The sequence below is a fragment of the Archocentrus centrarchus genome, chromosome 16 (genome assembly GCF_007364275.1).
Source record: "Archocentrus centrarchus isolate MPI-CPG fArcCen1 chromosome 16, fArcCen1, whole genome shotgun sequence".
Lineage (NCBI taxonomy): Eukaryota > Metazoa > Chordata > Actinopteri > Cichliformes > Cichlidae > Archocentrus > Archocentrus centrarchus.
Genome location: NC_044361.1, coordinates 11,912,926 through 11,937,639, shown reverse-complemented (window position 1 = coordinate 11,937,639; position 24,714 = coordinate 11,912,926). Strand labels below are relative to the sequence as shown.

General features: G+C 40.7%; 1 protein-coding gene across 1 annotated transcript; it reads left to right on the top strand.

The window, feature by feature from the left end:
* Window positions 1–23,266, top strand: emc2 (ER membrane protein complex subunit 2). The gene is made up of 11 exons (XM_030750408.1): window positions 1–65; window positions 891–1,004; window positions 3,958–4,022; window positions 4,991–5,076; window positions 6,690–6,747; window positions 11,958–12,043; window positions 12,317–12,376; window positions 15,572–15,653; window positions 15,883–15,993; window positions 17,669–17,773; window positions 22,746–23,266. The coding sequence occupies exons 1-11, from the start codon at window positions 26–28 to the stop codon at window positions 22,830–22,832; spliced, it is 894 nt and encodes a 297-aa protein (XP_030606268.1). The 5' UTR covers window positions 1–25; the 3' UTR covers window positions 22,833–23,266.
* Window positions 23,267–24,714: the final 1,448 nt, after the last annotated feature.

Here is a 24,714-nt window from a genome sequence, read left to right as displayed (position 1 = left end):
CACGTACGTTATTGCAAACGAAAAGATGGCGTCGGTAGCAGAAATGTACGATGTGGGATGGGAAGGTAAGATTAAAAATAAAATAGATACTCCTCGAGTGTCACCCAGACATGTCTTCTTACTATTTGAAACTTTTGGCGTTGTCTTGTGCGAGAGCCTGACGTGGAGTCGTCGCTTTTCCGGACTAAATATACGAGCTCACCAGTTACCCTTTAAAGTGGTTAGCTAAACGTAGTTAGCACAGTGCGCAACCCTGTCAGTTTTATGTATGCAGTAGCTAATAACAGCTTAATTGCTCTTAGCTTCAGCGTAGTTAATGATGGTGTGAAAGGACAGGGAGGGTACAGCAGGGAACGACGTATGTCTCTTTGAAGAAAAGACACTGTTAGCATGCTTCTCTTAGCATTTTAGTCCGGTTACCAGTGCTTCGGCTAACGACAGACATTGCAGCCGTTACATCTGAGGCTATGCAGGTGTCGGGTCCTGTAAAAGACATGGGACACAGCGACGATAATGTGGTACCATAATAATGTTTGCATTGCCCTTCGTTCTTCTGCACACGTGTGCATTAATAACGTTTTCCGGTAGCTCAAACATGATCGTGTCACGGTTGTCAAATCTGTTTAGCTAAACACAGTCATAGTCTTTGACGTTTGGATGGGTATTAAATGGCCTTAAGTCTTATCAGCCACAATAGTTCAAATGACGGAAAACGTTAGAGTGCATATATATGTAATAAAGTTTGAATTAAAAAAGCTGTACGCCGCTCGCATTCGTAAGCTGTGTGTTAGAGAGACCCAGAAGTGAAGGTCTTGAAGGAGTGAATTGTTACAGACCGTTAATTATCTCAGGTTACAGTTGTTCTTACGTGTCAGTGATTTTGTCCACAGAGATGAGAGACAAGCTGCGGAAATGGAGAGAAGATAACTGCAGAAACAGTGAACAGATAGTGGATGTTGGTGAAGAACTCATCAGTGAACATGCATCTAAACTGGGAGATGACAGTAAGTGTGTCAAGACTGAATAAATCTTTAAATTGTCCTATCATTTCAGACACAATTTTTAGCATGCATACACACTTAGGGTTTGACATTGGATTATGAGGTGCATGGTTAGGTGGGCTGTTACAGCTGAGAATAAAGATTATACCGTGGTCTTCATGTTATTTTGTAACATTAACATTAAGTGCCTTAAGGTGACTGTTGGGATTTGGCTCTATATAAATAAAACTGAATTGAATCAGAACAGGTGACTAAACATAAAAGTAGATAAATTTGAGTCTTTTTATGATAAATTCACTATAACAAGAAAAACACTTAGAGTAAAACAATGAGTTGTTTATTACCTTTCACTCGTGGCAATCTTTAAATCACAGAATTTAGGCAATAGTTGAGGATTTATGTACTTTATAATGACCAAAATGACATGACAGGTGTCCAGACAGGTGATTTAAGTGCAAAAGTTAAAATGCTAAATATGGGAAAAGGTGAATTGAACCAAGTTCACATTTTAAGATCTTTGGTTTGATGAGTAAACTTTTTACAAAAGTTAAATTGGTAGGTAATCAGGGGAAACATTGAAACCGTATGCAGGAATACAGCTCTGCACACTTTAATAGTATGAAAAGTTGAATAATGAGTGTATTCAGTTACCTTGTGCAGTGTACACCATACAATTATTTCTGCAGATTTTATTTATTGTTTTAGCTGTCCTTCCGCACTGCTTCATAAAACTCTCCCTTTTCCTCCAATCATAATGATTCACAGAGCCCTTAAAAGAGGCGGACAAACACTTAACATGCCATGCTTTTATTGAAACCAACTACTATATTGGCTGTGAAATGAGATGGCAATTATCAAAACATGAGTTGGAATCACTAAGTCAAGAAAAACTCAGGACATTTGTTTGTTTTGGCATAAAACGTTTTGGGTGGAGGCTGGGTTTATTTCATTGGGCAGAACATGTCCAGTTTACTTATCAAAGCTGCTGTCTTAACATGTTGCATTGTTTTCCATTAGCTGACTTGTGCAGCCGCTCTATTATGTATTATAGTATGTTGTAATGTTACAGTTGACTGAAAGAAAAATTGTCAATAAACATTTCATTTTTTTATAGCTCACCACAGATTTAATCATGTTAAAGGATCAGTGCATGTTATGTTGGTGAGGCTCAGCATGACTTGCTTCATAAGGAAATAAATACACCATGGAGGAAAATGCAGACAGTGTTGTCATATAACCACCTATACCTCCTTGTGTGTAATGTAAACATTCCTTAATAATTTTATTGCTGTTGAAAAGCGTTGGGATGTTTGGAATGTTTATATAATGTCACCAACTTATCAAATTAATTTTTATATTGTATTTCTGTAGAAACTGATATGTACATTTGTTTTTATTATTTGTAGTGAAAACAGTCACATTATGTTGTTAACCTAACCACGTTAAGCAGATCAAACTTGTTTTTGGCACAAGAACTACAGTCATTGTTATAACAGCCACACAAGCCTGACCAAAACATCTCAGCATGGCATCTACAGAATTGTTAGTGCAACTACTTCAGTTTCACAATGCGCCAGCACTGTTTTTTAACATTCTTAATAATATTTGTCTTTTTTTCTTAACTCAAAGTATAGCTCCACTCTTATTAAACTGCGACTGTTCTCCTCTTTTTCTCTGGTACCTTAAGCGATAATTCTTTCCATCTTTTTTTCACACTCACTCAAAGTAGAATGCACTTGGAAGCTCTCTTATAATGAGGAGAACAAATTATGAAGTGGAGGATAACTTTTAAACTGTCTAACTTATGGCCCATGGGCCAAATCAAGCCCATCATAGTGTTTCATGCTGATCGTTTTGTTTTTTTTTAATTCACACGAAACTATATTAGGATGGTCTGCCTATGTTTAGTGTTGAATAAATGTTTTCAAAGGAATCAAACTTTCTGCAACTAAAATGCAATTGCAAGGATTATGAGAACTATTGAAAATATATTAAAAATATATTTGTCATAAAGTGACACATAGTAATTCAATTCGTAGTGACAGATATAATTTTGTGCAAGTCAGTTATTTTCATTCCATCTAAAATCAATCAAATCTGAGAAAATTTCCCTCTTAAGCCCAATACAATATTTTTTTGGGGGGGGGTTTTGTGGCTCACGAGGTAACATGAATCATCTACTACTCAGAAGGTCTGTAGTTCAGGCCCTGTCCGTTCCACAAGTCAAGAGTGCCCTCGGTCAACATATTGAACCCCAAACTGACCCTGAGCCAAAAATGTGACCTTTAAGAGGCTATAACTTGATCTGACCAGCCATGATTTTTGAAAATGTACGTAAATGCACTTTTTAAAATTTTGCTTTTGTGAATTATAAGAAAAAAGATAAAAGATCCAGTGTACTAACACTTGTTTACTTGTTTCTGTTACTGTGTCTCCTAATATGAATATACATGTTTTTGGGAAAAGATGAAAGTGTCCCTTTTTGGTCTAATTTCAGTCTGAAGGAGAATATAACAACTTTTTTGTTCATTAAATATAACATGACTACCAAAATTGAATACATTTTAAGACCAGTTCACTGCTGGCAAATCAGTAGTATGCCTGTAAAACTTTTCCCAAAGGTGTTTATGGATGTTATTAATATGGCAGTGATGTTTGAAATGAATTAATGTATTTTTTAAGGAATACTAACTTTGGTGTATGTCTTGAATAAAATAGTAAATGTACCATGATGCGTTAAATGAAACAGAACAGTTCTGTTAATAATAACAAGCTGTTGATTCTGATCGTGGAAGGGGAAAAAAAAAAAAAGAGAAGCATCACTTGCAGCTGTCAGGGATAGACTCTAAGTCTGTATGTCAAGGGTATAGTTCAATATATCATGTTTTTGATGTTACACCAGACAGTGGAATGGAAAGGGCGTTAATACTGTCTTCTTTGTGTCTCTTCTGCCCAGTATGGATTATTTATGAGCAGGTGATGATTGCAGCCCTGGACTGCAGTCGGGATGACTTGGCTCTGGTAAGTTTTCGCCATACTTCCTCACACACCCAAAAGCTTCAAAAGCAATCGTTCACTCTCTCACAGTCACTACTACTTTGTAGCACCCGCACTGCCAAATGTGAAAATCTGATTTTTATTTGGCCAACTGGTCTTGCTCTGTCTGTACTTTGGAAAAACAATTTACCTAGAACTGGAGTTATTGGGTGTAGCAAATACATGGGGATGGATGCTTCAATTATTCACTGAACTTGGCCGTCTTTAGCAGAGTTTGACACCCCCTCCCCCTCCTTTTAGGATTTCTTTGTCATCATAAAGGTTCAAGGTTTAGAAATATGAAAATGGTCAAATCTGCATAGGAGAGTACAAAGAAAAAAAAAAATTCAGCAATTCAAGTAGTTCATCTCCAGTCAGTATGGCTGTGACAACTCCCTTGGCTAAATGAGTGACTCACCGAGTACAGAGAAGGCTGAACTCAATCATTAGAATTAGTTGTCTGTTGGCTATCCTTTCAGCACTTCTGCCAGACTTTAAAAAAAAGCAGAAGAACCAGACTTGAGCTGATGAATAGCAGAAACGATCCAGGTCACACTGCAGACTTTTCCATCTCATTCAGGATAATGCTGAATGTTATTGTAACCATTCCTCTTCTCTTTCACTATTATGTGATCAAACAAATTCAAACTGTGTGTAGAAGAGGAAGGAAAAACGGAAGTGGGAGAATCTGCACTAATTTATTTATTTGAGGTTTTGTTTTAATAGTAGCGTGGCTGCCCATATGTATAACAACAAATTATCTAAGATGGTGAAGTTTGCCGTTTGGCAGAATGTTGTCATATCATTGCTTGTGTAGTTAAGTCTGACTTTCTCAAGACAGACCATTTGTATCAGAGAAGCTTTGGTGTTTGCGTGAGAGCGAGAGTCAGTGTAACATAAAGTTTAAATACTGCCATCTATAATTGGTCTCCCTTCTGCCCACATCCTTGCAGACCTGTCTACAGGAACTGAGGAAGCAGTTTCCAGATAGCCACAGAGTGAAGCGTTTAACGGGCATGAGGCTGGAAGCTTTGGAAAGGTAAGCATTGGGTACCAAAGCCTCCAGAGAGAGGGCAGGCAAAAAGGAAAAAAAAAAAAGAAAAGCACAGTCTTACTGTTATGTGTGGTACTCTGGGAGGTTTGGGGACAAGAAAGTGTTAGCAGATCCTAAGTGGTACAATGGTCTGGGTATATGTAAGTACAGTGTGTGGGGTATGGTGTGTTTATATTGGATCATCCAGCATTCCTTTTGAAGAAAAAGGGGAATGGAGAGAGGAAAGGTTGAGTGCTGGGTAGTCCTGTGGCCCTTTAGCTTGAGGTAGGGATTCCCGGGAAGGAAGTGGTTGGATCCCACTGTTATTCTGGGGGTCTCTCAGCCCTCTCTGGTTTCTGTTCTGCTGTTGTTTCCTTATTTTGTTACTCCTCATTTGTCTCTGTTTTCTTCTCTTTCCCTTCTCTGTTTTGATCTCAGTGCTTCAAGAATGTCTTGGCCGTGTAAATATTGAAATGTCACCACATTCAGAATGAGGAGCCTGAGGAAGAAAGATAAACAAGGGGGGGTATTTTAGTCTGTACTGAGCTGAAGTAAGAGTAATTCAATCTGTTTACTACCTCGCTCACATTGCCCACCCAGATTACCATTGCTGGTTTATCGGTTATGTCAGAGTTTATGTGATAATTAAGAGTGATTGCTTCGGCACCGTCAGATTAAATAAACGGCACACTGGGATCTAATTGGCAGCAGACAGAGCTACACTTGAATGACACAGCTTCAAACAGTGAGGTCCTTCCCCTCCACACATACATGTGTGTGCACACATACACACACATGCTTGGTTCCTAAATAAATAAAGCAAATCAAAGTGGCTCGTGAATGGTTGCCTGGTGCCATCTGAAATCTCCCAGAGTGTGGCTGAGTAATAAAGTGAATGTGAGGGAAGCATCAGTGCTGGAAGTGGGGCTGCTCATTGCTAATGGGAACCAGAGTTGCTTCTGTCTGTTGCAGGAGGAACCGTTTGTGATCAAGGAACCGTGCTGTTGTTTGCTTGAAACATCAGCACTGCACATTACTCCTTAGAAAAAATGTTGAACTGTCCCTTGGCGCCTGGTTTCACATCACAAGTGAAGCACACATGTCTGATTTCCATATTTGTTTACCATATGATGTGATATTTATAGCTCATATATTCTTCAAACATAATCATGTGGGCTCTGTTCAGCAGTTTGAGGCACACTCTTTGGGATGTAGCTACCTATCAGGTTCATATGTATGTTTTGTGGTATTATTTAAGGGCCAAGAGATGGAAAACTGAATCAGTGACTGTGTTACATATCTGGAAAGATGTAAACGCAGCATGTTAATTATGCTGCATCAAACTATGATGAATCAAACTCTACACAGTAAATCTAAAAGACTGAGCTTTATTTGTATTGATGTCATGACTCATTGTGAAATGATATAAGCCTCCCACAATCTCTTCTTTCTATAGGTCACTGCTGATTTCTGTACAGCCTCACTGTAATCATAGAAACATGCCACAATGTGTGCAGAAACTTGACTATTTTGAACTCTTTTGATTTCCATACCATCTAATTTTACTTGACTGGGAATTGGTTTCAATTTTTTCTTTCACCTCCTTTCCCATGCTCAAGGTACGACGAGGCCAACAAGCACTATGATGCCATTCTCCAAGATGACCCCACCAATACGGTAAGGAAAGAAAAGAGAGAAAAGTCCCTCTACTTAGCGCTCTACTTTGCTTTACTTTGTGGTTTCAGCTTTTTGGAGGGCTTTAAATCTGTCGAGGCACTTCAGTGTTAGCGAGGGAGTAGCTAAGTTAAACTCCAGTTGGCCTCTGGCCTCAACCACACTGCTGATCAGCCTATCACCCACACAACTGAAAAGTGTTTAAGGGAGGGGGGGCTGGGTGGCTGGGGGTGATTCATAGTCTTAGTCAGTGGCAGACATGTTTGGTGGAAGTAAAGCGTAAATATAGCTCTGGTCTTTGAAGATTGTGATTTACTGGGCCTTTCAGACCCCCACCATGGCCAAACAGGGATAAGCTCTTGTCCCTTCACCTTTACTATCTGCTGGCTTCAGGTGCAAAGTGCTGCTGGACACTAAGCTGGTAATACAGACAAGTCTGAAATAATTCTCTGAAGCCCACTCCCTGCCATCTTTTTTGTTTCTTTCTATTTACTATCCATCACTGTAAAATGACTTGCAGAAACTTGTCTAGCCGGTGCTCTGCCAAACCCAAATACCATCCTTAAACACAACAGTACCTGTTGTCAATTGTGTCCATAGGGATATGTTGCCATGAAAGAAAATAATTTATTCTAAAGGGTTTTCAGAAGAAAGCAGCTTGTTTATTTTGGCTGTAGCCCTCCCCTGTACCCCCCAAAGATGTTCAGCAAGTCCTGTGCCATGCTGACATATGGATTGCTTTAGATGTATTAGATATTTTCTCTCAGCAGGTAGTGTGCTGGAGACACGTCATAGATACTTTGGATTCCATATTAAGAGTTTTCACAACTTCAGCTTTGTGTTTTAAACAAATAGTATGCTTGTTCTCCCTGTGGCATGGAGAAATGGCCTCCTTATCTTTATCCTGCCACAGCTGCTGCCTCCCACCGCTCTGTCTTTCTTGCACATTCACTTTATTTGTTGTTTTACACTGAGATTGGAAAATAATTTTTGCTGCTAAGTATAAAGTATACTTTTGCCTTATGCTGGGTACAGACTACATGATATTCACAACATCCCAACAGAAAGACTAACTTTAGCATTAAAACTTTCTTTAAATCTTGCGTAACAGTTCTGTCACTACTGTGTGGCTCACCAAGGTAAACATGGTGCAATCTGAAAACTGCAGAAAAGTTTTTTACACCACTCAGCTGTGTAGAGCTTTAAACATGACAAAATAAAAGAGAAATTGTACTTCTGTTGCAATTGTCTGTTTACATTCTTTTCCTGGAAATTGCTAGCTAGCACCTCCTTACTACCAGATGACATCATGCCTGTAATAAAAGCCAGCTAGCATGAATAATTAGGGAGCGATGTGTTCTGTCATTGTCATTGCCTAATATGACAGTGACCATCATAACAGCCACTAGTACAGTAGTAGGCTTTTTTTGTTTTTTACATTTTTAGGCTTTGTGCCTTTATTTGATTGTGCGACAATGAGGAGTAGACAGGAAAATAGAAGAAAGAGTGGGGAAGACATGCAGCAAATGGCCACGGGTCAGACTTGAACCCCGGCCGCTGGCACACAGTGTAGTAGTAACAAATACAAATTTAGCATCAAATAGACCTCAATTTTTTTAGCTTTCATCAAGGCTAGAAATAACTAGAACTTTAAATGAGCAAATTTTCTCTGTAAATTTGATCTTCTGTTGGTTGTTAGAGATTGAAAAAAAAAAAAAAAGTTTTTTAGAGGTAGTAATAATTCATTTTAATAACCAGAAAACCGCCCTGAAAACAAGATGATCAGCATGGGTTGTATGAGGTTGATTGCTGGATTGGTAATGGTTGTTTCATAGACAGTAGAAAACATGGATTTAGCAAAGTGCCTAAAAACCTGTATTCTATTTGAAGGCTATCAGATGGCAACAGCTGTGGTTACAAAAAAAACCATCCAGTCCTGTAGAAGTCTATGGGAAAACAGCTTTCTGACATGACCTCTGTAAACACTTTACTACTGTGTAAATATTGGTCATACTGTGTTTCAAAATGGAGGATTATTTGTGGTATGGAGCCGCATGCTTATTGGGTAACGAGTTGTCAATCACAAGTCATTAGTGCCCCCTCAATCATCTGGTCTTTTGCCTACCAAGATTGCTGTAACTAAAAATGCCACAACACAGGGCTAAAGTCTGTTAACCAACATTAGTTAAATTTTTGAGTCATGCAGCCCATAAATGTATGGTAATGCGAAAATAGCACTGATTTTCAAAAAGATTTTTGTCATAGCCTCTGTAGGCTTGTTTCTAACAGAAACACTCAGGTTATTGCAGTGAATATTCTGGCAGGATTTTGTTGTACTTCTGCTTTCCAAGACAAGATTAAAGTTAAAGTCACAAATTATGTCTAACGCTGTCATTGTCGTACGGCCAACTCATGTATTGTTATTAGAGTAATATGTAGTGAATTACTTTACATTTATCCACTGTTTTGATAATGGGTGTTGTAATTTCAGTGAATCCCAGGGCACCTCCCTGACAGGGCACAGATCTAATGTAGATTGCAGTGACATACTCGGAAAGGGAATGGTCTGTTTCCTGGTCTCTGCATGCTGGATACTGCCACCCTTGCAAGCGTAGGCTGTCAGTCAAACCCGTGTCTGGGAGTGGAACAAAACAGACAAATATGCCCTCTGTTTCTGAGATGTTAACCTTAAACCTTTTTCCCACAATCCTTGTCCTGAATGGGTGTAGTGACACAGGGTGGAGCAACGACATGATGACATCACTTTGGTCACCTGTCTTATTGTGAGAGCTGCCTCCTCCCTACATGTTCTCCAACATGCTCTTACGAATCGGGCAGGGGATGGGCCTGAGAAATGGCGGAAAATTGGCGACCGCAAGGAAGACTTGCGAGGCATCCCAGCATGCGAAGCACAGATTGGAAACTGAGCTGTTGTAATTACAGGCTATGGAATAGATGTGGTACCCATTAACCAAAATTGTTGAATCAACAAAAATTGCTCAAGGTTTTTTTTTGCCATGGCGCTGTCCAAAAAATGTTTCAAACTCTTAGCCCTTCCATTGCTTGCCATGTTCCAATACCTACAGCAATGAGTTGGCAAAATTCTTGTCTGCGTGCATAAATGCAATTTTTCCACCTTTTTATTTCTTCTTGAGAGTATTTTAGATTATGTGGTGCACACACCATTTGCAAAGAAGGATGTACTAGTTTAGGATTTGTTTAAAAATGACTCGGTGATTAGGTTAATATTAAATTCCTACACTCTCATTTCACCCTAATTGTTCGATATAAAAAGCTAGTGTTTCTTAAATAAGCCACTGAGGTCACATAGACGACTTCTGAGGTTGACCCACAATCATATGCAATTAGAGATTTATTGCAAGACAAGAGTTTATTTGTGCGGGAAAAGCGATGTGAAGTTTAAAGCCTCACTTCAGTGTTTATTGACCACATAAATGTGAAGCATATTCTCCAAACTGTTGGAAGCGTTTGACTTTCAGACTTAAAAAATGCATTAGATCGTAACTGAAAAACATCCATTCTGCTGTGGATGGGTGTAAATGTACCTTTCGTAGCACCAAAATAATTTTTTTTTTTTTTTTTTTTTTTTAATTCAATTCCATGTATGTCCAGTGTGCTAGATGTGTCACCTGTCTTGTGTGTTCATGTTTTTCATCATAGGGAAAGAATGGTGTAGGTTAAATCATGGCGCAACGATTGATGTAAATATACTAGTCCTTCCTCTTTGGGTCCCCTCAAAGCGTTAATTAAAAAAAGAGTCTCAACAACAGAGGGGTCTGACCCTCTGCCAGCTTTTTTTCTGGATTATTAGAGAAAAAAGAAGAGGGTGGAGTTGGTTGGAGTTATTTCTTGTGTAATAAAGTGCTGGTTGACTCTTCAGGGCTACCAAGTTCCATATGTTTCTTTGAGCCCCAAAGTGTTCTTTATGTGAGAAAGGGAAAAAAAAAAAGCTGGGGAAGAAGAGAAGTGGGTGTGCTCATGATGGGAATGCACAAGTGCCAAAATGCACTTTGTGATGCACAGTGTGGCTGTGCGGATACAAAGCCTATCACTCCAACACCCTCTTGTCTCTTCTCAGATTTTATTCGGAAATCTCTGACCGGATGCAGCGCTTCAGATCTCTGCTGCTTTAATGCTTCTATTCTTCTTGCAAAATAAGCCTTAAGTAAGGTATTAAAAAACAGTTCATTGGTGCTTAATAAATTAAATGAAATATTTTATAATTTTTTCTCACCTTTCCTGTAGACCATCTACTTATGGTAAAATATTTCTTTGCTTTATGAAGACGGTGTCCTTTTTTTTCTTTGTTTTTTGGTTGAGGCTGCAGCGTGTCAGCAGGTCTTTCTTCCAGCTTGATGGATAAGTGGATTTCTTACGATGGCAGTGTCAGAGGAGACCCAGATTTACAGCACCCTAGACATGACTCATACACAGCCCTCAATGGCTTTGGTTATGAGAGGAAGCCCCACTCAATCAAGTGCCAGTCCATAAATAAAATAAGCTGTGGCAGGGCAGTGCACTCCTAATGGAGCAGCAGCCTCCTGTTAAGGTTTTCACTTACTATCAAAAGCAGAAGAAGGAGGTGGACTGGGGGGAGTCTAACATTTGGAAAAGTCATGGCAATACTTTCTAATTCAGATTGATGAGAATCTAATCCACCTTAAGGTCAGTTCAACATCAAAATGAAGCAGAAAGCAATTTTCAGCTGATGTAAGTCAGGCTGGTGCAGTGCTAGATGCGTGCTGTGCCGCAGGAAGACAGGCGTTGGGGTTTGGAGGAGTGTGCCATTTTCCCCACTTGGTTAGGGGATGACTCACCACTTTATCTCAGCCACTGAGCTCATTCCAACTTCCAAACATTGACTCATAATGTGTGTCCGTATCCCGTTGGACATGGTCGCTAACTATCTCCAATTATGATTTAAGTCCCGCAGCAATAATATGAATAAACTTAACTAAGTTAACTTGAAAGAGTCTTGTCTTTTTTTGTCTCTGTGGCTGTTATAATGCACCAGAGTACTGTTTCTTCTTATAGAATATTATTCAATGCTTATAGCGGAACTTTAAAAAGGCTTGTGGTACACTGAAAATTGAAACACTTAGACTCACAACTCTTACACTCCCTCATGCTCTTTACCCTCTCAAACACTTGAGAAGCTGATTTCCTAATCCTGTTTACTCTCTGCTCTATAGGCAGCAAGGAAGCGCAAGATCTCCATACTGAAGGCCCAGGGGAAGAGCACTGAAGCCATCCGGGAGCTCAATGAGTATTTGGAGCAGTGAGTGTTTGTTACAGGAGGGGGATCAGACACCCCTTCTCTTCATCTCCCTTGGCTTTTATTTTAATTAAAAACAAGCCTGCTTTCAGTAGCGCTAGCATGATTTGAGCATGAAAAGCCAACAAGATGTGTGTCAGTTGCAAGACTGTCATTGTTATTATAATACACCATGGTTGCGTAATGCTAATATTTTTTTTTTTAACTATGTTAGAATTGCATTAATTGCTTCACTCCTATAGAGGAAGGGAATTTAATGTCAGTTTCTGCTTGCAGGTTTGTTGGGGACCAAGAAGCATGGCATGAACTGTCAGAGCTCTACATCAACGAACATGAGTAAATACTTTTTTTAATATTTTAAGCAAAAGGACTTCAATACTTGCTAATGCTCTCACTTAATAATGCTACTAATACAAAGACAATAAGGATGAGTTTAACCACAGAGGTTATTCAACGCAATGAACAAAATTTGGCAAATATGAGATTCAAAGTTGCATTAAAATTATGTTCAGCAAACTTAAAACATTTTGAGTAAAGGATATCACTTTTTTGTACCCACACATTCAGGATTATAGTCAGATGTGAAAGCAGGCTGGGACTCACCTTTGCAGTGACAGTATGTTTAACCGAGAACATGATTTATGCAAGATGGTGTGGTTAAACCAAAGTGTCATTTTTATGCAGTTGCAGCACAAAGGAAGCACTTTCTTTTAGATAAAGGATTCTCTCATAAGGATTAGGCAACACTGATTTCATAACAGCAACTGTAAAGAACAGCTGACACAGGGCCCAGCATGTTACCATGTTCATTATAGGTTATTAACAAATGCGCATGGACTGATCCTGTGTACCAGAAATTAATTATTTAACTGGGTGTGAGTGTGAATTGTTGAAACAAGGTTATCATATAAAAAGTGACTTAGTATGACTGCTTTATGCTTTGGCCATATCTGTCAGGGCTTCACATCACTCTGATGGCTTGATCTCCAGAGGGCCGCTGGATGGCCACAATGGAAGGCGTTGAGATGCCTAACTCAGCCAGGGGTCTGAATAGACCCTGGCTGAGTTTGCCACATAAGACTAGTTTAATAGGATTTCAGGCTTAAGCTCCCTCTCCTACATATGAGAGCAGAAAGACTCCCCAGCCTGATATCTCAGTTGCCAGGGAGAATTGCCAGACAGACAAGAGCACTGTAAGAAAAAAATAATTTTGTTTGTGTCACCGTTCATCCATCCTTAATTGTCTGGAGCTCAGAAGTTAGTCAAGCAGTGTCTGCAGCTGAACGACGTTTTTTGTATTTGTGTGTGTGTGTGTGTGTGTGTGTGTGTGTGTGTGTGTGTGTGTGTGTGTGTGTGTGTGTGTCACATTTGACTCTGTTGTTGCTCTGTTGCTCCGGTAGAAAGGCAGCAGTGGCAGGAATGTGTAGCACGGTGAGAAGGCTACTTATTGGATATTTCATGCTTTGTCTGGGAGGCTTTATTGCTGTAGTAGCCAGAGGAAATCCTCGAGTGAGCGGATTATCTCCCAGCTTATCCCAACACTTCTAATATCACACCATTCACTCCCACAGCCCTCTATCTACAGGCGTGTCAATTTCTTTTCTTTGTTTTCTTTATTTTGGGTTACAAACTCCCTGTTTCCCCTCCTCCTCTTCCGGATAGTGAGGCATTATCGCCACTCTTTTCCACAGGGATAGATCAGGAGGCAGAGGGAAAGGACACTTGCTATGAAATTCCCAGGAGAAGGTGGTGGCACTTTTGCCCCCCCCCCTCCCCGCCAGAGAGAACAGGAGTTGATGGAGAAGCAAAGCAAAAGAAATAAACTCTCCTCCCTTCACTGTGTGGCACCCTGGAAGCTAAAAATAAACAAAGCAGTGTGTCTCTGTCTTGCTGCTGTTAGGGTTGTAGCAGACATCAGCATTAACAGATTAAGAATGTAATTAATAGCCTCTGAGTTGACGCTGTTAAAACAATCCTCATGCCACTGATGTTTAGACAGGAGATTATTTCGTCTGTTGCAAGTATTGCTCAGAGCCACTGTTGGAATCTACTGCTGGCTCTCATTCTGACCCAAGTTATGAGCCTGTTCAACCAAATTGGACTGGTCATCCAAAATTGCAGGATAAATAGTAATAATTTTTTCAAACATACTTTGAATCCATTTTTGTCCAATGCATAGTCAGAATGTGGTATTAAAATGGGGGTAAGCCACTGCTGATGGTTTTAGTAACCTCCAAAAGAAATAAATACAGTTCTTAGTCTCGCACATGACGGTGACACTGCCCTCGCTCAAGCACTGTGGTGTAGAGTGCGCTTAGAAGCCGCCATATAGAGCAGATCAGTGATGGGGTTAGAAGCTTTAGTTGAAGAGTAGAAGAGGTACAAATTTGGCTCCAGTACAAGACTTTGGTTGATGGCGGATGGACCAGGCTCTGTTGTAGGCCACAGTCATTGCACGAGCACATCTGAAAGTCTTTATAGGGAGGAAGTAGTAATTGTAAGCAGCCCCCAACCTCCCAAGCCCTCTGATCTCCCTTTCTACTCAGCCCCTTCCCACTCTTTTATTTCTTTCTTTCTGTGTCTCCACCTTCCTTTCCCTCCTGTACCATTAATTTTTCAGCCATGGTGGACTTTAGGTAAAGTGATAAATTAATGTTATGGCAGGCAACAGTTGGACCACTGTATTTCTAGAAGCTAAATGCATCTTTGGATGCATTTTCACCCTGCATTTTTCATGCAGGGTGAAAAAAGCGACAAAAGCCTGTTGGTGCAAACAAGGTTTTTTTGTTTTTCAGCTTATCTTTTGACTGATAAGGTTTGTTAACATATGTGTAAAATCTTGAAAAGCAAATAAAGCTCAACTAGAAAAGTCCCATAATTCTCAAATACTTTTGATTGTGTCCACAGATAAGTCCGTTTTCTGTTGGTAGATTTGATCTGGCATGGCTGTGTGTCTGTGTGCTAGCTTGCATTTGGTTAGGTGTGCAGACGTTTTATGGCTTTGTGTCCAATGATATACTGTATCTTAGCTTGTCTTGGCCTGGTCCTGTGAGGGGAAAACTGTGTATTAGAAGTGGAGTGGCAGCAGATTAGTGTGAGGTCAACAGCTCAGCAGTCTGCTGCTGAGAAGTGATCTCATCTGAGTATAGGCACAGTGTGCCAGCTCTTACTGTAGTGCTGACCTCAGGAAGGTAGTTAACTACACATTAAAGGCAGGAAAAACACACAGATGGACACAGCGTCCCCAGTGGAGGAAGAATCACCACACTAGATAGGCTTTTACCTTAGCACTCTGTCTAGACTGAATACCCTTTACTGTAAGCATGTGAATAAACTTTGTCATCTGGTGGATCTTTGTACGTTATAAGTCTGACACCTGTGAACTGACGTGTACCCCGTGTAGTTTCATCTCAGATTTATACCTGTAAATTTACTGAGCACAGATGTTATGCTTCACAGTTGAGCAAGCTAAAAGATGACACATCCACAGCTGTATCAATTGGCTTACTGTTTTCCTTGTCATTTCCACAGCTATGGAAAAGCTGCATTTTGTCTGGAGGAGCTGATGATGACCAATCCTCACAATCATTTGTACTGTGAGCAGTACGCTGAGGTAGGTACCCGCCTGGATGTCCGTCACCAGACACGGGTCAAACTGTGGAATAAATGTTAGCTCTTGGTGAATGATGCTTCTTTCTAACTGGGAGTATAGGCTCATGAAAAAAAAAAAAAAGTGTTTACATGGGCCGGTCATGTATTGCTTGTTCAGATGTCATGTTGTCATAGCTTGAGCTGCCCTTTAAAAACAGCTTGTTGCTTGTGTTTAATGCCTCCTCATACAGGTGAAGTACACTCAGGGGGGGCTGGAAAACCTGGAGCTGTCCAGAAAGTATTTTGCTCAGGCACTGAGGCTGAACAACCGAAACATGAGGGCATTGTTTGGTCTGTACATGGTGAGTATGGCTTTGAATGAATAGAAAGTGAGAAGAAAAAAAAAAACAAAACAAAGTGGTAGAACCTTTTTTGTAACCATGTGGTTTGTCAAGGTTGAGGCTGGCCACAGTGTGTCAAGACTGTACTCTCTCTGTACGTTTTTTTTTGGGGGGGGGGGGGGGGGGGGGGGGGCAAGAAGAGACTCTCAGACAGGTCAGCTCGCTGCTGACTCAGACGGTGAACTCCAGCACTGGAAAAGCCTGCCCCTCTCGAGCTCTTTATTTTAGTAATATTACCCCCTTGATGAGACTTTTTCATGTTTATGACTTGTATAAATAAAGTAGTCATGTGCTAAAAAGAAGAAAAGCATAAGGGAGGGAGCAGCACAGCCGCTGCCAGTATTGTGTGACTGGCAAATTATCCAATCAGGTCCCAGTTTAATTGGAGTATTGGCCAGAGAGCCCCTTCATCTACATATTTGTTTAAACAGGATATTGTGTGCTAGTGCCAGTGCATCATATGTAAGGGAAACCTGACATAAAAACACAAACGTAGCAATGCAGGGAGGAATAGGCAGAAAGTGGAAGCAGGTCTTAACGGAGAGAGTCTTGATATTTTCCTTTTCTGCACTGGGATTCTTCAGAGAGTCCAATCACCTCCCAGCAGCTCACACCCTCAGAAACCTCACAGAGGTCTAGGCATTGGTGCAGGGCGAGATCCAAGACTTCAGTTCTGCGTAGTCCCAAGTCTGGCTGGCCAGAGAACACTTGGGTCTTTAAAGGATACTTCGGGTGGGGGGTTATTCCTTCATTAGTTACAGCTCTGTCTTAATATGTTTTGCACCTTGTCAGTTAGTCTCGATGATCTAAACATTGACAGGTGCAAGTTCAGTGAAAGGGCAAAAAACTTTCACCGTCTTACACCATCTGAGTCAGTGTGGCACAAAACCTGGTAGCACTGACCACAGTTGGGTTGTGGACTGGTAGCTCACAACACTCACTTGGGGATTCCCCTCCATAATCCTGCACGCAGTTATTCAGGGATAGCCTGCCTGTGTTGACATCATCTAAATTGAGGTTTGTCTTGAGTTAAAAAAAATAGAAATAAAGAAAATGCTTACTAAAAAAAAATACAGACGCCAAACCATTTTGCAGAAAAAATAGGACCAGGTTGATTGGTGTGTAGTTAAAGTTTCAGCACACTGGTAGGCTGGGCTTTGAAGTGCAGGCAGGGTAAGCCCTCTGGGGTTTGCTGCGTGGAGATGATGGCAGGAACATGGGAAAGACATGGGATTTGTGGTTCGGAGGGGAGCTGTCGGGGCAGGCCGAGACCGTGATTCACATGGCGCTCTTTTCGCTGCACGCCAGGCTTTTTTCAAAACATACAAGGTCCTTTCATCGCCGGGAATCGATGGTGTTGGAGAAATTAGGCCCCGTTAAGTGACAATTTACGTATGAGGCATTAAAATGCTCACTTTTTCCCTCCCCATAAATGATTTCCCCTGTGTCATCAGGCCAAGGTCTGTTTTTTCTCTTCATTCTGCCACAATGACTAGTGGAGTGGTAGATGGTAAGAGTGGTTGCACATTCATCTCCATTACGCTTTTATTGCTGTTTCACCAAGTTTTGATATAAGAACTCCCCTTCCCCTGTTCTCTCCTTTGCATCTTCCTTCCATGTTCTATTTTTCCTCTAGTCTGCAAGTCACATCGCTGCCAGTCCTAAAGTTAGTGCCAAGGTGAAGAAGGACAACATAAAGTATGCTGCTTGGGCTGCCACTCAAATAAATAGAGCTTATAAGGTGAGTTACAAATATACTTTAATCAGACCTGATGTGAGTGCACCTAGTTTTTTATTTTTCTTTCTGTTTGGTGTCTCTTTTCTACTGAATTTCTTTCCCCCACATCTCTTCCCTCCACCAGACACTGAAAACCACCAATCAGACTTTTCTGCTATGTTGCAGCTTTCTTGGAGTGTTCGCACACAATACTCAGAGATCCTAAAATCCCCCTTATTTGCATAGAATGTGAAAAGTATTCACCACCAAGTTGACCCTTAAATTCATAGCAGTCCTACAGGATGCCTTTGACTTGCACGGTTGTAATAACAGCCCTAATATCTTTCAGTGTGTCTGGGTACATTTACTGTTAATGTGTTGACTTAAGGCCACAGTGTCTGCTAAGACTTTATCCTGCAAACTGGCTTCACAGATGAGCGTCTTGCAGAGCCACAAGCCGATTCTCAGAGGACAACAATCATGCTAAACTATAGCGTGAGAGTTGTCTAGTTCAGGCTTTCTCAAAGTGGGATATAGTGACCCATAGCTGGATTTGAGAAAAAAATGTAGGAGGTCCCCCAGCAAATACGCAAACCATGTGCAAATGTTGTCTGATTTCTATATTATAAACAGATTCAGTCTACTCTGTGAGCCAGTTTTCCATTAAGTATATGCTTTGACCTATTACCATAGAGAGCAAAAGGTGGGCGAGAGATAAAGAGGCTAATAAAGGATGGATATGGACATGCATGTGTTTGTATATACATGTGTATTTGCTCCTTAAAAGAGTAAAAGGGTAAAAGTGAGGAGTTAGTCAGATGGTATCACTAAAATGGTTTATAGTGTTGTCCTGGCAACCTAAGTATGAAAGCATAAAGATTATTTGCCATACTTGCCAGATGTGTTGCTTATTTGGGCACCACACGATTGTACTGTAATAAGTGGTTCCTCACTCAGCTTCTGTGGGTTCGGCAGAAGCTGAGTGGGGCTTCCTGCTGAGCCTCTAAAGACCTTGTCTCACCACATTTGACTCTACTTGCCTTATAGACACGTTTCACATGTTGAGTGCTCAGACAAGTCCGACAGCTCTGTTGGAAAAAGTGTGCATGTAACATCATGGTGAACGTTCTCGCAGAAGTGTCACAAAACAGCTCTAAGCTGTCACTTGCTCCATCACTGAAGTGCTGCAGCTTATTTGGTTTAGATTAGTATTTTTATATTCGCAGAATGTCTGGATAAATCAAAAAAATGTTGAGCTTGTTTAGTCAATCATAATGTCTTTGTTCATCGAGTCCACAGTTCTCATCACTTTGAGCTGTGTGCTTACTGACCGTACCTTGTCTTTGAAAAGCTTTGATTTTAGCAGGGGAAGAGATGAATATGGAACTTTTCATTATAAATGTCCTATTCTAAGAAAAATAACATTCTTATGGGACTCTAACAGAAAGTTGTTAAAATGAGTTACACAGTAGCATAATTAGGGGTGTGTTTGAGGCTTTGCTCACAGACAGGGAGCACATCTGTGATGTTGCTAATGAATCAAATGAAAATATAAAAAACACTCTTTTAGTCTTCAACTCTTCTTTTTTTCCCCTAATTGTAGAAAGTTTTCATTGTCATTAGTTTTATAGAAAAAACATTTTGATGTATTTTTTCTGAATTTACCAGTTATATAACAATTTGTGTTTTTCCCAGAGATTTAATGTGCTTAAAAATAGTGGCCAAGATGAAAATAGTTTGGGCCAAGTTGTAATAGCAGGATAAAGTAGTAGCTACTCTTAAAGGCCACTGGACATGTGTGTAAAAGCTAGATTATGTGTGATTTTGACCCTGTGTTGACGATAATGAAACACCTCAGTCAGTCACACCTTTGTCCTCCAGGGAGCATTATGTGAGATTCATCCCAGCCCTCTGCTTCTGCCCTGGTCTACAAACTCCAGTATTTGTTTATGTTGCCTAGTGGGGCTGTGTTGGGATTTCAACTCAGCTGTGAGTGTGTCCATGCATTACATGTATGCATGCCTGGCTGACACCATGTGTTATGTATGCTTCTATCCCCCCCCTTGTTGTGTCAGATGAGTTACGTGACAAGGTGTGAGGTTGCCTCCTTTATTTCTTTGCTCTCACCTCGGGTTAAATGACTTTTGAGATTTTTTTTAAAGAGAACGGTGGTGTTGCCCTCTATCAGACCGCTGCAGGCTGCTGTGGGCTTGTGCTGGCTGATTGATTGCTCCTTGAAAGCGTTGCCCTTGTCAGTTGTCCACTTTTATTAGGCTCCAGTACCTGGTGATTGTCATACCTCTTTGTAAGGAAAATGTGGCAGGTGAGTGCACGAGAGGGCAGACATTGATGAGGGGTCACGACTGACGAGGTCACATTTAAAAAAAAAAAAAAAAAAAAAAAAGTAATTACTTTGGTGGAGTCGGCCAATGAGGAAGAGACCTAGGGATGTGTGGGTTGTTGTTCCAGGAGGGGTGAAAGTAGTACTACATAGCCTGGCCTTTTGCCCTAACTCTCTAAACAAATTCTCTGATTAGCTCTTCTGTCACGGACAGAGGCTCCCACTGCGTCATGACTCCATTATCAGATGCTCTAAATAGATGCGAAGCTGTCTAGTCTGCTCCTACTTGTAGAGCAGAGCAGGAGTTAATGTGGTGGTCTCACCTCAGGCCGAGGAGATAATTGACTACCGGGCTCGGGGTAATGGCGCATTAGACAGCAAAGCAATGAAATGCACTGATCATTATAGCTAGCCCACCACACACACGCACGCACACACATGCACGTACGCAAACGCACACATACACACACACACCCTAAATCTAGAAGAATGACTCACCCTTGGAAATTACACACCCAACTGTACACCTTAGCCAACTCTAAGTTGGAATTTGGCAAAAGAGGAAGGAAATAACATTTGCCATGGAAATACAGTATGGACTATGTTAAGCCTACATTTATTTCCTGTTTATAGAGGCCCGAGCAGGACCAAAGGTTCAGTGAGTAAATGTATCACAGCAATAAATCAGTGCTTTATGCTAAATGTAGGATTTAGAATAATCTGTTTAGCTGTGTTATTCTACAAACAATAACTTCTCCCAGCTGCTCTCTTTGGAGGTCATCACAGCAGATCTGCTTCCATCTCACCCTATCTCAAGCTTCATTTTCTGTCACACCAACCTTCTGCTTGTCCTCCTCTACTACATCCGGAATCTTCTCTGTGGTCTTCCTCTTTTCCTCCTGCCTGACAGCTCCATATTTGACATCCTTTGTCCAGTGTATCCACTATTCTGCCTCTGCACATTTCCAATCCATCTCAGCCTTGCCTCTCCACAGCTTCCAACCAAAATCTTAACATGTTGAATTCTGCCACCTCCAGCTTGGCCTCCTGTCTTTCTGTTAGTGCCACCATCTCCACAACATACATCAACGCAATTATCACTACAATCTTGTGAACCCTCCATTTCACTCTTGCTGCTATCCTTCTGTCACACATCACCTCTGACACTCGTCTCCACCCACTCCACCTGCCAGCGCTCTCTTCTTCACCACTTTTGTGCATTGTCAATTGTTGATTGACCCCGGGTATTTGTTTTAACATTACTGCAGTGTGTCTGTATGTTCTTGTGTTTGTGTCTAATCAAATGTGTACCTGTGTAATGCACAGACACACACATGACTTACTAGTCTTAAGTAACAGACTAACAGAATACTAGAATTTCATTCACCAAAACAGAAGCACAGACTTCTTGGATGGGCTGTACCGAACCACAACCCATATCATTTGTCAGACTGTTCTATTAAAAATCCACCAAAAGGCACAAACACAGTTGAAATTGGTGGAGGCAATTAGTGATTGGCTGCATGTGTCAGCACATCTATCAATAAAAGTGGCGGCACTCTAGTATCCGAATGGATGTTATAAAAAGCCTTACCCACTTTACTTAAGAGATAAAATAGTTTTTATATCCAGCTGTAAACATGCTAATTTCATTGCTGAAGACATTATAACATGGGTGTCTGTGGCAGTTTGACGCCCTTTTGGGGGCGGCCTCGAGTCGCTCCTCCAGGACCCACAGTTTTTAGCGCTTGGAAACATGGCTTGTTATTGCTTGTTGTCAGCCTTGTTACTAAGAAGCACATTTTAGCATGCTAACACGCCAAATTTGAAGGATGATGTTATAATTATTGGCATTTTGTTACTCTCATTTTGATCACGTCAATATGGTTTTACATTTTGTATGACCTCAAGGCTGTAGACCCTTAGAACTGTTACAGCTTTGAATGTATATGTATCTATAGGTATAGATAGGCATAAAAATAAATCTATGCCTCTAAGTTAACTGAACTGATCTGTTTTTTCCCTGGTTCCTTGCCGATGGTTAAGGACGTCGTCTTTTGTATCTGTATTTTTTGAGGGGGTGCCTTGTCTGTGGCAAAGTTAAATTGGCTAGAAGAAGTGTGTGCCTCTGTGTGTATGCATGAGTAATCTGATACATGTTTGTGGATTATAATTTGTGGCACTTCCTGTGAAACCCTGTGGACACAGTGCAGAAATTAGAGTAGGGTGTTACATACTTCTGTACCAGAGGCTGTGGAAGAGGACTAATGTGGACATCCTGTCTCGGAGCACACTCAAAATGAAAATGGCACTTATGCAACTGTTGAGGAAAAATCCTGATTGGAGGTATTATTTTACTTTGCATGACCTATTTACCAATTCTATTTAATGACCACTGTTGCATCTCTGATTATTTCTGCTTCTGGACCTCTTGATTCTAAATAGGAAAAAGGATGTTTTTGCTCAGTCGTTGACACGTGCTACCGGGTGGATGAGGTTATCTTTGACTCTGTGAGGCTGTGTTTAAGTGTGTTTGGCTCTCCATTACTTTAGTTGGCAGAGAGATCCAATGAGTTGATGTCCTCCTTTTTTCTTCTCTCCTCCCTTTCTCCCTTGGCGCCTCTCTGCCACTCACCTTCTTTCTCTGACTTGCAGCTGGCTGGTCGTGGGACCAAGGAGAACAAATGCTCCATGAAGGCAGTGGAGGAGATGCTGGAGTCAATGCAGATCACAATGCCCTAGATGTCCTTGTGTACATCGGACTTGTTCCTTCCTTGGAGCAACATGGCAGCTCAAGTAGCCTTGCAGAGTGACCAGAGCTGTTGCAGGAATTATGATTATTTTTTGGAAATCAGGTTTGGTTGTGTAAGAGAACGTTTGTTATGCTCAAATGCAAAAATTTTGCCACCCACGTGGAAATTAAATTCACATATTTCAATAGCCCTAACATACCTACTGTAAGCCTCCACAGATGAGACTGTACTAGCTCTCCTCTTCCTAAGTTCTTTTACGTTTTGCCAGTATCACTAATTATTGACTTTACATCAGTGATGTAAAAATGCTATTTTTAAGAGATCCCATGTCTGCACTGATGTCTCCTACTGTCTGTTTCCATTCTATCTGTAAATGAAAAAACTTTAATTTAATAAACCAGCTGTTTTTTGTTTTTTGTTAAATCTTCTCACATCTTTGTAGAAGTTGACTATAAATTTTCTACTCATCTGTGTCAGTGTAAGAGCAGGATTTGTAAGTTGTTTTTGGACTTCTGTTTATTGGCAAATTTGCACCTGCAGTAACTGTCCTGGAGGATTAAGAAAGGCATCGATCATTAAGGCAGCAGCAGGACCAGAGGCATGAAATATTCCAGTGCTCCAGCTGAGAAATCCTGCTTCTCAGTTACCCCCTGAACAGCAGCTGAACCAACTTTATCACACTTGTGAACGCCTCTGTCATTAATGTGCTGCATTTTGTGAAGTAAAAAAATGTTCATAAATCTGGGAGCATTCATGAGAGGAAGGGAAGAAAGATGTTTTAGTTCTGGTGAGCCTGTTCTTTTTTTTTTTTTTCTGCTGTGCACTCAGTTCACTCGGATCTGTGATGGTTGAATGTGAATCGATCCAAATGATCGTCTCAAGTTGTTTCTCACCCGTGCGGGGTCAGCTGTTACTTCCATTTCTTTTGTTTATTAAGTCAAGGCAATTGTCTCATAATTTCACTCTTCGGCGGACGGAAAACTTGAGTGTTGAGTTTATGGTCTTTTTTTGGACAGCATGTTTAAATCGAGAGAGGTAACTAGCCCAGATCTGGGAGTGTGGAAAGCCATTTTCTCAAGTTTTTAATACTCTCTGGCCTTGGTCAGTGGACGAATGTGTCTGCATTTGATTTGCCTCACCAATCTGGTGGAACCAGTGAAAGCCAGAGGACGTTTGAGAATAAACTGACTTGAGTTATTCTTACAGGAAAAGGGCTGAGGCTAAATTAAACTCTTGTAGTTGCCGAATTGGAGCTGTTTGATTTGAAACAGTGATTTTTTTTTCTTTTTTTAAATGCTCTAGCTCCCATGTAAATATTGCAGTACTTGCAAAGGTCATTTATGAACTTACAATGAATAAATGATGAATAAAAGTTGTCAATCAGTTTGATGGAACTCATTGTCATTATGAGATACTGGTATCAAGTTCCAGCCATACTGAGGCAACAGTGCCATCTGTAGTCTAGATGAAGAATTTGGGTAAGTCCTTTGCATGAGCAGTGAGTGACAGCATATGCTGGAAGTAGGCTACAAATGTCATGCACCAACCTTAACCTGTCTGCAACTTTGATTTGTTGAGGAAGAAAAAAGGCTGTTACGCACAGTTTAACAGTCATGAATCTGATAAATCTTTTCCTTGTATTCAAGCTGTGCTGTCCAAACATATCCTATTTTTATCCAAGAAAAACAGAATCCTGGTCCGTGCTTGTATTAAGTCAGACTAAAGGTTAGCATTACTTCTCACCCTACTGTTTACGGCACCTGCTCCTGACAGCCTTTTCAGACTTTCCCCCCAATGGTTTAGGGCCTAGAAGCATATCTTTAGTGCATACCTGGATCGCAGCAGCAGTCCCAAAGAGTGAGGAGAGAACC